This window comes from Spinacia oleracea, chromosome 2 (genome assembly GCF_020520425.1).
Source record: "Spinacia oleracea cultivar Varoflay chromosome 2, BTI_SOV_V1, whole genome shotgun sequence".
NCBI lineage: Eukaryota > Viridiplantae > Streptophyta > Magnoliopsida > Caryophyllales > Amaranthaceae > Spinacia > Spinacia oleracea.
Window position 1 is genome coordinate 94,286,659 of NC_079488.1, and position 15,970 is coordinate 94,302,628.

Below are 15,970 nucleotides of genomic sequence, written 5' to 3' on the forward strand. Positions count from 1 at the left end.
CTCCGCGAGAGCTTGCATTTCTTTTAACAACGGCAGGCCCCTTCATGTTAGGCATCTTCTTAGGCCTAGAACTGGAACGGGGAGGAACTTCCTTTCGCTTTCGATCAGGACGAGCTTTCACAGTCTTAATGCCATGGGTGCGAGGATTGGCAGAATCACGACCCTCATATCTAACCCGAATACGAGGTATCAAAAGCTCAGCCGGCTCCCCATTTCGAGCCTCGGTCCTCACAGCTTTATCATCGGAGCTCATCCACAACTTGTAGTTTTCAGAAAGACCCACAAAGCCATTTATAACTACGACCCAACGCGGGAGACCATCATAATACTTAGCCCACGCTTGAACCCGTGCTTGTGAAAAGGCCGCTACTTTAGGTGGTACCGTATCAGAAAAGGGGATAGTCTGCCTTAAGCCGTATTGACGCATGACTCGGTAAGGAAAGATATAAATGGGCCGGGATAGCCCCAACAAAGAAACATAAACTGATACATCAGAACCCCCCGTCATAGTAGTCAAACCCCACCACGGTACCACCCACTTAATAGAACAGATACCATGAGTAAAAAAGGAGGCCCACTCGGCCTCGTCCTGGCCTCGGTGCAAATACTTCCGGTTACCCAAGGCTATAGGGCGATAATGTTTAGGATCGGCAGGAGTTTCTAAGAGCCTAAGTCGTTCCATGAGCCAAATCTGCAAAAAACGGGTACGATCAGATCAAAAAATAATAAATAAACAAACGAAACCTGAGGCGTAGTTTCAACGCCCAGGACCAGGCGCCGAAAATTCTAACGCCCAGCCCTGGGCGCTGAAACTCAGCTCCAGGCAGGACGAGTAAAAAAGTATGCAAAAAAAAAAACATGCGCAAGGAAAAGATCGATTACCTGCAGCAATAGGGGGCTCCCCTTAAAATATTCAGATTTGGCATCCTTCTTCAGCTCATCCGCACTCAGCAAAGTCTCGGCAACAACCAACGGTATAATAGAATAGCAACTTTCCATCTGGCTAATCAAGGGGATCAACCTTATGTCACCGAACTCATCATTGTTATTCGACAGCAAATAATGATTCAACAAGCAAAATACAAGGGCTTGAATGTTCAATTTCTGTTCGGTCATATTTTTACTAGGCCTAAAGTGATGTTTTACAAGCTTTGCCAAATTAACCTCATCACCTACAACAATCTCAGCAAGCATGTTAGCATATAGTCCTAGGAAAGCCCCTATGGTTGTTTTACTCTCTTCAATGGTGCCAGGGGTGGCAGGAGTAGCATTAGTAGGATAACCAAGGATCGCAGCAAATTCATCTGGCAAAGGACATATTTCGTTGCCCCGAAAGACAAAAACATATGATGATCGGAATCCCAAAAGCTTAGGGCTGCATGCAGAAAGTTATAATCAATATTAATTTATTGTAAGCCTAAAAATGCCTCTAAGTGGTATTCTTTCAACAAAACCTTTTCTTTAGGAGTAAGGGCTCGTAGCCAACGCCTAACAGCTCGTTGGAGTGAAAAGGGAGGAATCGACATGACAAAAGCAAGGAGGAATTAAGGCTAAGCAACTACAAGGGAAGAAAATTGAGAGTAATGGAAAATAGGGACGTATCTAGCCCCTATATATAGCTGAAGACATCAAGTGACATCCTGATCCCATTCGGAAACGCGTTAAGAAATCCAAAAACCAAAAATCGCCAGGAAAAGACCTTCAGCGCCCACGGCTGGGCGCCGAAATAATTAACGCCTAGCCTTGGGCGCTGAAAATGCAGCCCAAGGCCCAGATTTCACAAAACGCGGAACAGGAAAGGACTTAAAACCGTGTTGCTAGACACGAGGCCCTATTGCAATCAAGATCAAGCCCAAAAGCACCTTTAGCACCCAAATAACAAAAATGAATGTTAAAACTTGGTCGAAACTTAGACTCGTCTCAAGGAATATATGTGTACACTTTTCAAAACAAATATGAGCAAAATAAATATCAAGGTCATTCTTCGAAACACCGAAAAATATTGTTAAGTCGTTGGTATCTCAAAATGAAAAATGTTTGTCTGTCAAAAGATTAATCCGGGCCAAGCTAAACCAGATGTTATTGGAAAATAAACTTTGTCGCCCGAAAACTGAAGTCGCACTCCACGACTTCGCCAAAATAGCACACCACTATAAAGGTCGCTCGCACATACGAGCACGACCCCAAACATAATTAAAAGACGTTATAAAATACGTACCTCTCTTGGCAAAAAATGACCGACAAGCCCAAGTGCTTGGGGGCTCGCGGGAAAAAAATATATACTCCAACAAAGAGTGTGCGGAGTCAAAATCATATTCCCGGACTACGCTATACGCAGTCCCATGTTTGGATAATCTCAAAAGAATGGGTTTCGACCTCAGAGAAAGGTCGCCGTTGACACTTGTACATGGTCCTCTGATCAAAGACCAAGTGGTGGCAAAAATCGAGCCGTAAAGACTAGCTCAAAACCACAAAAGAAGACGGTCACAAGACAAAGGTCCGTCTAAACCCGTTGTTAACCCACATTCAGGTTACAACTAAGTCCGAGCATCCCTCGGAAGAATTCTCCCTTGCAAGAATGAATAAAAGAAATTCTCAAAAGAAATCACGATGAAAAAAATAGGAACTTGCCAACCCCAGTTGGCAAGATCGCGTCACGAACCACGCGAGTTCCAAATCGAAGAAAACGAATTCAGGGACGTCCACCCTTAGCGGACAGGGCTTGCCCACCCTCAGCGGGCGGGGTCTGCGCCACTAGCCGCGCAGGTCCTCAGTTTTCGAAAAATAGAATCTTCAAAAACAAAAATGAAACAGGCTCGCCATCTTCAGCCGGCGGGGTCTACGTCGCAAACCACGTAGGTCCTTATTTTCAAAAAGCACAAACAAATTTCAAAATAGATTCGTCCACTTCTATCGGACGGGGTGTCCACCCTTAGCGGACAGGTTCGCCATCTTTAGCCGGCGGGGTCTACGTCACAAACCGCGTAGGTCCCTATTTTCAAATTTCAAAAACAGATTCGTCCACTTCTATCGGGCGGGGTGTCCACCCTTAGCGGACAGGCCCGCCATCTTTAGTCGGCGGGGTCTGCGTCACTAACCGCACAGGTCCTTAGTCGCTGCAGCGATAACTTTTTTTGGTTTTCCGTTTTTCCAAAAAAAGAACGATGTGAGTAGTTTTCCTTTTTTCCTAAAAATTAAAGAATTGGTTTTCCGTTTTTCCAAAAAAGAACGATGTGCAGGATTTTCCTTCGTTTTACGTCCCATAAAAACAAGGGGGTTTTCTCGTTTAGCTAACCCTGAAAATGAGAATCTTTAAAAACATTTTTACCTCGTGATTGGGCTTGGCCAGGCCCAATTAAACTTTATAGCTTTGATTTCGAAAACATCTGTAGCTACTCCCAATGACAAAGTGAGGGAGTTTCTACGCATCTTTAGATCCTTCCAATGACCAAGTGAGGAAGTTTCTATACTATCCGTTGATAAATCCCAATGACACGTGAGGGATATGTCGACACTTAAAGTGATGACCCTTAAGTCAAATGTTATCACTCGGGGGCTCGTGATACCCTCGCAAAACAGGTCACCATGGCTTGTGTGACGCACTCCGTCTAATACTTTGACCATCGTCTTACTCCAAGACTCAGTCAAAGTGGGGGCTAACTGTAGACACCTATTTTTGTCCCCATTCCCGAAAGGGAAGGTTCGATGATGAGAACATAAATCTCCACTTGGCAACGCATCTCCTATAAAATAACGAATCTCAATCACCCTTTTCATTTCACCCGAAACCTGCTATTTATGGAAACCTGCTAAAAATAGTAACTGCCGTAATGGGTAGTTGTTAAAAGTGGCAAGTCATAAAAGATAGAAACCTGTCAGAATTAGGTGTTGCACTCCAACATAAATCCTAAATGAGATAGAAATTTTGAGAGGAATCCTATTCCTAATATGATTCGAAAATAAGAGTTACGTATTAATTAAAATCCTAACGAGCCTAGAGTTCGTAACGGGGCCAGACGCATCCCGTCATAAAGTTAATACGCACTAAAAGACTCGAACAAGTCTCGAACACTCCGGATTCTAAGAGTCCGAATCTGACAAAGAAAACGGCCCAGACCCTATTTTCAACGCCTGGCTCTAGGCGCATAAATCTTCGGCGCCCAGCCCTGGGCGCTGAAATTACCTGGGACGTGTTCTTTCCTAATTCCTCGTGGATTAGAGCTCTAAAATTCTATCTTTCCACGAACTCTTTTCTATAAATATAGCCCCAAGTTCGACGTGAAAAGACACAATTCATTATTCTGAGTATTGACTCCAACCCCTAAGCCTAAGCCTCACGCTGCGAAATTGATCACGCGTTCTGTCGCAATCGATCCAAAAATCGAACAAAACGTATCCTGTCCCGTAGTTTGAGATTCGTTAAATAAAAGGAGAAATAGCAAAGTCAAAGTGGTTAATTTTCTGAGAACCGTGACGCACCTCTCAAGGGTGCGTCGTAATGTGCCCCTTCGCATGATTTAATTGCTTTCCTCGCCCTTTTATGAACTGTTAAACTAATCAAATCTGATTGTTTTATCACGCCTAATAAAGAAAATATGTTGGGAAATTGGATTATCATGCTAGGTCCCTTAAAACAATCTAAATCAGATAATCGCGATCGATCTAGTATTATATGTTGCATATTGTTAAAATCAACTCAGATTAGTTTAATAGTTAACGCATGTCCCTTCAATTATTTATGCTGAGCTAGTAAGGATATTCTGCCTCTGGAGTTATCGAAGAGCGAGTACTTCTCTCGATAGTTACAGTCCCCCGAACCCTCAATCTCTACCTTGCGGGTGTATGTTGAGATATCCCCACACCAGGGATCATAAGGGAACCTATGGCCGTCGTGGTCAAACATAATTGCACTCCCTTTATGTCACGATAACCGGGTTTTGTCAGTTTTTCTCATTGTCGTTAAAAACTGAATGGCGACTCCTATATTACTAGTCAATTGGGTGTAAATTCACAGGAAATCCAATTACACTTGATTTGACAAAAAAGAAACGTCACACCCACGAGGGACGAGGTCACGCATTAGCCTTGCGCTTTTTCGACCCCCTCACAAGTGGTCCTTGACAGTGTATCTTGAATTTTGTCAAATTAAGAGGACTCATCATTTAATAAACCACAAAACTAAATGGAAAAATGAAATTTACTCATTTCTATGAATGTTTACCAAAATGTTTTACAAAGTATTTAAACTCTAAAAACTTTAAAACATTAAATGATATTAAAGCCATTCTCCAATATGATTGATCCTCATAGCTGCAGTGTGCGGGTTGTGCTTCGCTTGCGGCAGAGGTTTTGTCAATGGATCTGAGAATTTGTCATGAGTTCCAATCTTTCTTATCCCGACTTCCTTTCTTTAAACGAATTCTCGTAGAAGGTGAAATCTACGAAGTACATGTTTGACTCATTGGTGGTGTCTGGGCTCTTTGGCATGGGTAATAGCTCTGAATTATCACAATAGAGAGCTACTGGTCCTTTAATGGAGGGGACTACACCAAGCTCACCAACGAACTTCCTTAGCAAAATTGCTTCCTTTGCTGCTCCATGTGCAACAATGTACTCAACTTCAGTTGTAGAATCCGCAACAATGTTTTGCTTAGCACTTTCCAGCTTACAACACCTCAGTTGAGGTAGAAGACAAACCTATACTGTGATCTATTGAACGGAAATGCAAAAAATCCGCCACGTCCTATTTAGAAACACTACAGGAACAAATAAAATTTAAAACGTATTTCATAAACTAATTACTTCTCTCTGTTCACATAAATGTTTTCAATGAAATAAAAAATAACAGGGAATCACATAAAATCGTCTTATTTAAGGTAAAGTTGTATTTCTAATATGAAGCTAGATGTAGAAAAATTGAAGGGATTGAAAAATGAGGTAGGGAAAGATAGAGAAAATCAAGCAGTAAAAGGTGAATGAAAAACGAATAGGCATGATTATTGAATGGGTTGTACAATGGGAACCAAAGTTGGGCCATGTCAAAAGGACCATGACCCCTTTTAATTAACTTACTAGATATGCCTTTTATTTCCTTGTTTATTTGATTCAAAAGAAAATAAACTGGTTTCAAAGAGAAAGAAATTAAATAATTATTTTCCTTTTTGTTTTAAAAGCGAAGAAATCCCTTTAAAAAGGGAAGAAATAAAATATTTTAATTTGTGACTACAACAATTCATTTTAATTTAATTTAATATTATAATTTGGTTTATAAAGGAAAGAATTTGGTTTAAAAGGAAACAATATATTTAATTTTTTGTTACTAAAAAAGTAATACATTTCACTTTATTTTACTTTGGAAAAATTGATATTATCGGTCCCAACTATGGCCGATTTACTTTAAAAGGTCTCAACTTTTGATTATGTCAGGGTGGTCCCAACTATAGAGAGTGTTTTCCAAAAATGGTCCCTTAGTTAAAATTAAGTGCTAAATAACTTAATTAACACTCATATCTCTCGTGCAATAATCATATTTTTTAATTAAATGAAGTAAATGGAACAGTATGATATGCTTAAATCAACTTAATTAATAGTTTAATAAACCAAAGGACCATTCTTGGAAAACACACCTTAAAGTTGAGACCACTCTAGAATAATCAAAAGTTGGGACCTTTAAAAGTTAAACGGCCATAGTTGGAACTGTCAATATCAATTTTTCCTTTTACTTTTAATTTTGGTTTGAAAAAAGAAGGAAATCAGGGTTAAATGGAAAAACATTAACATTTTATTTTGTGTGAGAAAATGTTCATTTAATTGATATAAAATTAGAAATTTATAAAATTATATATTTAAAATATTAAAGTTTTGGTCCTCCTTTTTCCAAGTTTTAAAATTTTCTATTTCCCCGTTTTTTCCATTTTTGCGAAAATTGAAATCATATTTGCTTATTAATCCTCTGTCTATTTCTTTCCTCTCCCACCTATATATCCTACTCTCATATAAAAGAACAACTCTTAGCTTAAAAATAATTAACTGTTCACATAAACCTTTTATTACTTGGTTTCTTCGCACCTAAACTCTCTCACAATATCTCTCAAATATTTTTCAAAAATATATTCTCACCTGAAACAATAATGATGTCCACAAAGAGCAATGACCAAGAAGAAGAAAGAAGAGAATTTGATGAAACAAAATTAGGAGTTAAGGGACTTGTTGATGCTGGTGTTACAACCATTCCTTCCATCTTCATTAACCCAATTTCTAAACAACCTTCACCTCAAACAACTAATATCGTTGGTGTTGATGGTGGTTTTAATTTACCAATTATTAATCTTCACACTAACAAAAATAATATAGGTCATTGCAATTGGAAGAAGGTTGTTGAGGATATTAGAGAAGCCTCGGAGACATGGGGGTTTTTCCAAGTGATAAATCATGGAATTCCAGACATGGTTTTGGAAGAGACATTGAAAGGAGTGAAAGAGTTTTTTGAGCTAGATAATCAAGTGAAAAAACATTATTATTCAAGAGACTTTGGAAATGATAAGTTTGCTTATCATAGCAATGCTGATCTTTATACTTCAGATGTAGTTAGTTGGAGGGACAATTTTCTTTGTTATATGTCCCCTAATCCTCCTAGTCCGGATCAATTGCCTCCTCCTTGCAGGTGTGTCTCTTTCTCATATTCGACCCCCTTATATAATTCTTATTTTGTCATGAATTAGCTAGGTTTTGTTAACTTCATCTTATTTCTCGTGGTATAATATGATTAGATTTGAACCTATTTTTCTCGATTACTTATTTTTTCTTATCTAATCGATCTTATATGATTTTTACGTAATAAGATTTAAAATTAAATTATGATTGATATTAATATGTAGGTTAATTATAGTAATTAATAGTAAATGAATTTAGAAAAATATTGTAATTATTAGAAACACAAGAATGTTTAGACTCTACTTCGTACTTCAACTACAACTAGCTTTTGAGCCCGTTTAAAGAACATGCGATTGTACAATGGTTATGTAGTCTATTTTTTTATGTTATAATTTTATTGAGTTTGTGATATTAGAAAGAATATACTTCGTATGATTTAAATAGAGGTAAATTTTGAAAGTTGAAAGAATACATAAATTAAAAAATGTTTTAGTATTGAGTGTTAATCGGGAAGATGGAGTGAAAAATGTTGAATGATAGATTGGTGTATTGATGTTGTATGAGGAAGATGGAATGAAAGAGGTGATTGGAGTTGTATAACATATCAAACAACAAATAAAAAATAAAATAAAAAACCTAAAAAGACGACACGTGTAATCTAATCAAATGTGTTGACACATGTCACCTAATCAAATGTGGTTTTCCTTTCTATAGACTAGGTATAGATTAAAAAAATTGTGGTTTAACTAGCACTTATATTATTGGCTTTGAATTATCTATTTAATACATTTTTTTATAAATATTCTTAAAAACTAAGATGTATTAATATGAAATATTGCATTATGTAATGAACAAAAGGTGAAATAAGACAAAAAAATAACCTATTCTTGAACAACCTAACAAGATGTTGGACGCCCATTATGGTCTTTATTTTATTTAATAATGCATGATCAACTCATTTTTCGTTTAGATCCAATTTGTTAAGAACCTAATTTTCTAATCTTTTCTAATCACGAGTCTGATTTAGATTGAAGTAGTATGATCTGATCTGGAAAATAAGCTTCTCAGTTATAGACATATTTATTTTGAGATGGTTGGATCTAATTCCGATATGATTCAATTGTTTTGAATTCATAAATCTGTAGTTAATGTTTAATGTAAAATTACTAACAAGATAATATCTATTTTAATATGGTATGACCTTGACTGAACTGGACTAACCATAGATTGATCTTGTTTGATCCAAGTTTTCTTATTTAGTTCAATACGATCCGAACTGGTATGATCTTCTGTGATTTGATCAACTTGATCTAGTATAAACTTATTTGATCTAGTATGACTTGATCTGATCTGTTGTAATCTATATTTTAAAGGCATATAATTTGTCAAAAATTACCTTATAAACTGGTTTTTTTGCGAGAAAGTACCTTACAAAAAAGGTTGTAATTAACTACTTCCTCCATTCCAAAACGTTCTTCAAATTTTTATAATTCTTCTTATTAATTGGAATTAAAATATTAATGGTCAAATTAGTGCGTTGGACACCACACTTAATGGAACGTGAGGAAACTTATGGAATGGAGGGAGTACCTTAGAAAATTTTCATGTTAAGATACTACATTTGGTCGGGTTATGACCATTGATTCAAAAATCTGGGCTTGACTTTACTAAGTGCATCTCCGTGACATCTCATGGAAAGGGGTATTTAAAGGCACGTGAGATGCATATAGAAAAATCAATCCTTAATTAAACATTGAGTCAATGTTCATAATTCGGACAAAGATAGTAAACCCTCCGTTCCATAATGTTCCTAACCTTTCGATTATGTGCGATCTCTAATGCATTACTTTTACCATTAATAGTTTTTATTTTCGCATTCATCAAAATTATACAATTTGATATTCAAAAAGTTATATTGAAAGGAATATAATGAGATCTCACAAGTTATTATATTTTCGGTTATGTATAGTTGTATACTACTAATTACGGTCAAAATAGTATTGTCGAAAGAATTTTACTAGAAAAAAATGAAGATTGTTGTTTTGGAAGTATTCTCAAAAGTACTTTTTTTGGAAGTCCATATTTTTTAAGCAACAGAAAACGCAGTATTATCGAAAAATGAAGATTGTTGTTTTGTTTTCTTTACTTTGTTATTATATTGTTGCACTAATTAGATGTTTGCTGAATAGATATCAATTATTTTTGAGGAACTTTGTGAACAGTTTTTCTTACCTTGTAGTATTTGAGGATAAAAGATGTAAGAAAACGATTTTGCTTTCTATTTATTTTCGCACATACCGCTTGCATATAAGACTAGTAAAAATAATAATAACAAAATACCACAATAATGCAATTTATAATAATAGTAACTTTTTGTAAAATAATTTTATGATCCTCTCTAAAGATAATTTTTTATAATTTTATCTCATCTAATTAGGTATGAAATAATATGGTATTGAAATAAGGTAAACTGAGTACGGTCTTAGTTAGTTTGTCACATTATTAAGGAATTGTTAATATATAAGTGTATGGTGCTACTCTATGCATTAACATACAATTGACTTTACTATATATGAGAATTCGTTCTTAGGTTCATTAATTCCCCTAATAGAGGAAGTCCAAATATATGCCTGGCATGTATTTGCAAAAACATGTCAACCCCAAATAAAAAGGTAAATGTAAATGTTAAATATTTTTGGGGGAAATGTATAACGGAATTGTAAATTTGTAAAACGGGGTGGTGATTTGGCATTGCTGAGTTGGTATTGGTATTACAAAAATGGTATTGGTATTACAAAAATGGTACTAAACTTTTTTTAAATGAAATTCATTTTCCTTAAATGGTACTCGTTTTGTACTAAATTTTATAAAGTGGTATTAATATCACAAAAATGGTGCTAAATATTTTAAAATGGTATTCATATTACAAAATTGGTACTCAATTTTTCTATATGGGATCCAAGTTGGCAAACGGGGTTGACTATATATTCAACAATTTCAAAATGGCTGGAAAATTACAAACAAGCCCATGACATGTATTTCATAATCCATGCCTGGCTGCGATTTTGACGCCCTCCCCCTAATATGCAGCAAAATAATAATTTATTTATAAATTGTAGGGAGATATTAATAGAGTATTCAAAGCAAGTGAAGAAGGTGGGCAAAATTTTGTTCGAGCTACTATCAGAGGCACTAGGATTGCAACAATCCCAGCTAGATTGTCCAGATGGGCTAATTGTTTTAGGTCATTATTATCCAGCTTGTCCACAACCCGAATTAACAATCGGCACCCCAGAACATGCTGATGGTTCCTTCATAACTATTTTGTTGCAAGACCAAGTTGGTGGTCTCCAAGTTCTTCATCAGGACTACTGGGTTGATGTTCCTTATACTCCAGGGGCTATAATCGTTAATGTCGGGAACGCTTTACAGGTATCTTATGTTTTTTTTTTCCCAAAAAATCCATTCAATTACATACGTAGTATTTGATATGGTTCTTCTAAAGTAGTAGCTTCTCACAATTTTATTTTACGTCTACTTTTTCAGATGTTATCAAACGGCAAGTTCAAAAGTGTGAAACATAGAGTACTTTCTAAGCTTATAGGACCAAGAATATCCATTGCATCATTTTTCAGCAAATTTTATCTAGAGGAAACCAAAAAGTTCGGACCTATCAAAGAATTACTTTCTGATGAAAATCCTCCAAAGTATCGTGAGATCACAATGAAAGAGTGGTATTCTGTCTATAACATGGAAAAACGAGTTGATGAAACCCTTAACCTCCAATATTTCAAGATTTGATTTTCATTGAAGTTCATGTATGTCTTACAATTGATGTTACTCTTTTGGTTAAAAATTAAGGGCCATGCATTATGGTTCGAACTCGTTTAAGTTTGTTTTCAGACAATTATACGGTGTTATGTTTCACCAAATTACTTTATATAGCGTGTATCCATCTTTTTCGTTAATGTTAATCAAAATCTTGGAAAATTTACCTTATAATATTGAAATTAGTTGTTTTATTGCTAAGACAAATAATAGCGTTTAAAGGCTCTTGATATCATGTTACTCTTTAAGTGAATTATATAAGTATACGTGCGACTTAACCTTTGTAATCACATTCACAACGTAGTATTTATAAGTATGTAACAAATAAAATTCTTCCAACATTTTGTGTTTTGTACTTCGAACTAATGGGAGACCCTCCCAAGAGAAGGACAACAGTTTGTTGATCTCCAATTGTGTTAGAAAAATCAGCCTGATTAGAGTCCTTATGTGGCTGCAAATTTTCTCCAATTTTTTTAATTGCACCATTTGGGTTAGGCGCAAACATTAATTAAAATAGTAAATCTAAAAAATGTACATGTGATTATAAAAAACCTAAGAGAGGAAACGTTAGGCAATAATGGTATATATATATAGAAAAATACAATTTACATTTTTTGAAACCTCTAGTACATAATGAAAAATGCCTAAATTAAGATGTGGAGCTTGTCAAGTAATTGGACCTTGAAAGACATTGCTAAATTTGCTGCACATGGCAGTATTCAGCATTACAAGAACACCACTACAGTACAGTAGTACACATGATGCAGAGCTGAAACAGAGGCTAACACTTGCCACAACCTAGTTTGGTGACATTAGAAACTAGAAAACCAGGAGATGACAATTGACAAACACAATGAACAACCATAGCACAACACCATATCTAAATGAGCATTATCTGGTTTCGTAAAGATCACTCAAAGCAAACCCTTATCATGTAAGATTTCCCATTGTAGCTTACTTACTGATTTATCTATTCCGAATCATATATAGACGATATATTAACTTCACAAACACCCGAGGATCTAGGAAGGCTCAAAATCTCCTTAAGAACATTATCATCATCACTTTTAAGACTAACACTACAATTCAACCGAACATACATATTCTTCAAAGCTGATGCAGCCTCCAGAAAATATTCTATCACCACGATATCTTCTGATTCCCCATTGAAACGTTCCACAACAATATTTTCAAGGGATGGTAAATGCTTGGGTGCTAATTCAGGTGCAAAACCGCAGTCATAGTCAACCTGATAAGTAAATTCAATTCCCACAGATTAATGATGCAAATTATTAATAACTTAATACAAGTAGTAAATAGTTAAATACTTACAGTTGAGATTTCCAGAGATTTTAAGTTGGGAGCACATTTTAATAGGTCACGCATAAGTTCACCGGCTTCCATTCCCAAACAGGTCAAGTTTGGAAAGACTGGTAGCTTTTTATTCTTGATGAAATTCTGCCAAACAAATGAACAAGTATTGAAAATAACTGCAAAGAAATAAACGATGGACAACTAATTAGGCCCTGTTCTGTTCGACTTATTTTGACTTATTTCAGTCAAAATAAGTTCAAATAAGTTCAGTTAAGTTCAGATAAGTTCAGTTAAGTTCAGTTAAGTTCAGATAAGTCCAATAGAACGGAGCCTTAACCTAGTATCATATTAAACCAGAACAATGGATGGATAGGGTGATGTTAAAGACTTACCTGGTATCCTACCCGTTGAAGACTTATTCTATATCCTATCCGCAAAGTTTTTACTCCAGACACTTTTCTTATAAGCTCTTGTGCTTGACAATCAACCGGCAGTTTCTTTAGGGCGCTGATTCGATTCTTCAAATCCTCATCCTCATCCTCATTGTCATCTTCATCATGGTTGTCATAATCCTCATCACAATAAACTACATCTAGATCTGCTTCGGTGAGTGCACACATATCCCCAATAATATAATGAGATAGTGTACCATGGAGACAAAGGTATCTAACATTTGGTGTATTAATGACAAAATATGTAGGAAACTCCTTGATAACCATGTAATAATTGAAGCACTCTTGTTTTATTGTCAAAGATTCTAGGGTCAATGACTCCACATCAAGAAGTTTAGGCATACCATAACAATCTACAATATGCAACTCTTTAAGAAGAGAGCAACTGGATAACAGCCTCTTCAAAAATCCATCATCAACAAACTTTAAGCCATCAAGCTCAATGGTCTCAGCGTTTGGTAAATGCAAATTCAAATTCATTATGGTACCAATAATTAAGTGCCCCTTAAGTTTCAAAACCACTAGCCTTTCACTTGAAAGAAGCCTTGGAGGCAGACAAGTACGCAGTTGTGAAGTCCGACGAATGTTGATACAGAGCTCATGCATTTCACGGCCTGATGCATTAGTTAGCCATGAAGTGACATAAATGTCATCAACATCAAAGACATCTAAGCAAAAACGTTGTAAGTAGGATACATCATTGTGAAGGAGAACTTTATCCACGAAGCTCTTGAAACAAATCTTTTGCTCTAAATTAAGCCATTCATAACGCTGATGCACCTCCGTGATGTCAAGGGCCGGAACTTTGATCCATAAATAGTTCCATCGTTTTGACAATATGCTAGTCTTAACAACAGACTTTGTAGACAGTAAAGATAGGATAAGACAAAGAATTGTGTCGGGTAGTTCACTGATATAGTCTTGGTTTTTCCTAAGACTGTAGAGTTTGTTCGGGCTTGACATTTGCAATTTTGCACCTACCCTCTTCCTCTTGCAAGATAATAAAACAGTAAATTAACTGCAGTGTATGCAATTTGGAAAAATATTCACAATGGCATTAGCATAACATGTATTACAGTCTGTGAGGGAAAATAAAGACTAAATGAAACTCGGGCTGATAAACGGAAACCCGACAAAACCAACATATATGGTAATAGGGTGTGACGATAAAGGTCGCAAGTTGCGACAACATTTAGTTGTCGCAATCTTATGTGTCACAGTTTAATTGGTATATATAGGCGCCATATATGCTATGCGTCATCTGAATATTTTTACTATCAGTACAATGTTTTTACTATGAAAATATGTAAATACGGTAGTCGATATGAAAAAGGAAACAAATTAGAATATTAAGATTTACCGACCCTTTTTTTTTGTAATAGGTTACAAAAGTTCTTGCGTGTATAAGGTGTACACCAAATTTATTGTACACTAAAATAACTTTTACCTTTTTTTTTTTGTAACAAATAAGTTTTATTAAAATGAAATCATTTATCTCTCAAAATAGATAACTTTTACATATATAAACTTAATTTTTAAGCATGTTGGGTTAACTTTAACTCCAGTGTACAATATTTATTGTACACACCTAGCTTGTAAATAAAAATTTGTGAATAGGTTATATAAGCTAAATATTTTAGTTTTCAATTTAAATCATGACACATAACCATGTCATGTCATCATTGTGATACGGTGATACGGCTTAAAGATCGCATGTTGCGACCTTTTACCATTTTTGTACGGAAATATACATTGATGATTTTCTAACCATGTGTTTTTGAGTTATTCTCTTATTACTAAGCATAACTTGGCAATGCTATCAGTTAATGTTATCGATCATACTGGTCAACATTTTAATTTGATGATGAAAGAATAGTTGATTAAGCATTCTTAACAAACTATTGTATTAAATGAATGAAGAAAGATATGGATTCCTGAACAAAACGCACAGCAATAATATTATAAATCAGAGAAATTCAAAAATTCAAAAATTCAAAAAAAAAAAAAATTGGCGAATTGCAATTAGCCTAGCTCGGTTGAAATTGGCTTACCAGGATCGGAGGTGAGAGGGAAGAGATCGTTTCTCGGGAGTTCCAGTAACTCTTTAAGAATTTACAGCAATGAAGAATTATAAAGCACAAAATTAAGTGAGTTGGGTGTTGGATTTGATCTTAATTCCCATAGACGGCAGCAAAATTAGTGGGGTTTCGGCTTAAAAATCAGAACATGCAAGGAAGTCATCGATCATCATTGCTGATTTGCTGGAACAAAAGGGACAATATGTTATAAAATAAATAATGGAACATGGGCTGAAGAAGGGATTATGAGGACAATATTTTATAAGTTTTTGTTATGAATTCTAGAGTTACTAGCTAGAATTCTTGTAATATAATGTAACCTAAGAATTGACTAAGACTTGATGTAGGAAATTGATGTAAGAATAAATGTTGTTCATTATGGTTTTTAGGAGTTTTGGTAAGTTAAGTTTCCTATTCTTTGTATAAATAGTTGTACATATTGTAATATAAGGATAGACTTTTCTCCTCATATTTGTGTGTGTGTGAGTTTAACATGGTATCAAGACATCTCTAAATTAGAGATTTTTTTTTTCCCTTTCAAATAGACGTGTTCTTGCATTTTTTTTATATATTCTTTGCTGCTGTTTGCGCAATTCCCATTTGTGTTTCATGGGTGATGATGATAAATCTAAGGCTCCTCGCTAT

The 15,970-nt window shown here is 35.4% G+C and overlaps 2 protein-coding genes across 5 annotated transcripts; one reads left to right on the forward strand and one right to left on the reverse strand.

The window, feature by feature from the left end:
* Positions 1 to 6,847: 6,847 nt before the first annotated feature.
* LOC110779595 (1-aminocyclopropane-1-carboxylate oxidase homolog 1) lies at positions 6,848 to 11,596 on the forward strand. Its single transcript, XM_021984084.2, has 3 exons — positions 6,848 to 7,663; positions 10,773 to 11,085; positions 11,200 to 11,596. The coding sequence occupies exons 1-3, from the start codon at positions 7,131 to 7,133 to the stop codon at positions 11,452 to 11,454; spliced, it is 1,101 nt and encodes a 366-aa protein (XP_021839776.2). The 5' UTR covers positions 6,848 to 7,130; the 3' UTR covers positions 11,455 to 11,596.
* Positions 11,597 to 12,066: 470 nt separating this feature from the next.
* LOC110788629 (F-box/LRR-repeat protein 13) lies at positions 12,067 to 15,701 on the reverse strand. 4 transcript variants are annotated; one of them, XM_056835559.1, is made up of 4 exons: positions 15,299 to 15,701; positions 13,188 to 14,231; positions 12,814 to 12,939; positions 12,067 to 12,730 (listed from the first exon to the last, which is right to left on the reverse strand). In XM_056835559.1, the coding sequence occupies exons 2-4, from the start codon at positions 14,208 to 14,210 to the stop codon at positions 12,452 to 12,454; spliced, it is 1,428 nt and encodes a 475-aa protein (XP_056691537.1). In that variant the 5' UTR covers positions 14,211 to 14,231; positions 15,299 to 15,701; the 3' UTR covers positions 12,067 to 12,451. The 4 variants fall into 4 exon arrangements, with proteins under 4 accessions (XP_056691537.1, XP_056691535.1, XP_056691536.1 ...); XM_056835557.1 differs by having other exon boundaries at positions 13,188 to 14,237; XM_056835558.1 differs by having other exon boundaries at positions 13,188 to 14,265.
* Positions 15,702 to 15,970: the final 269 nt, after the last annotated feature.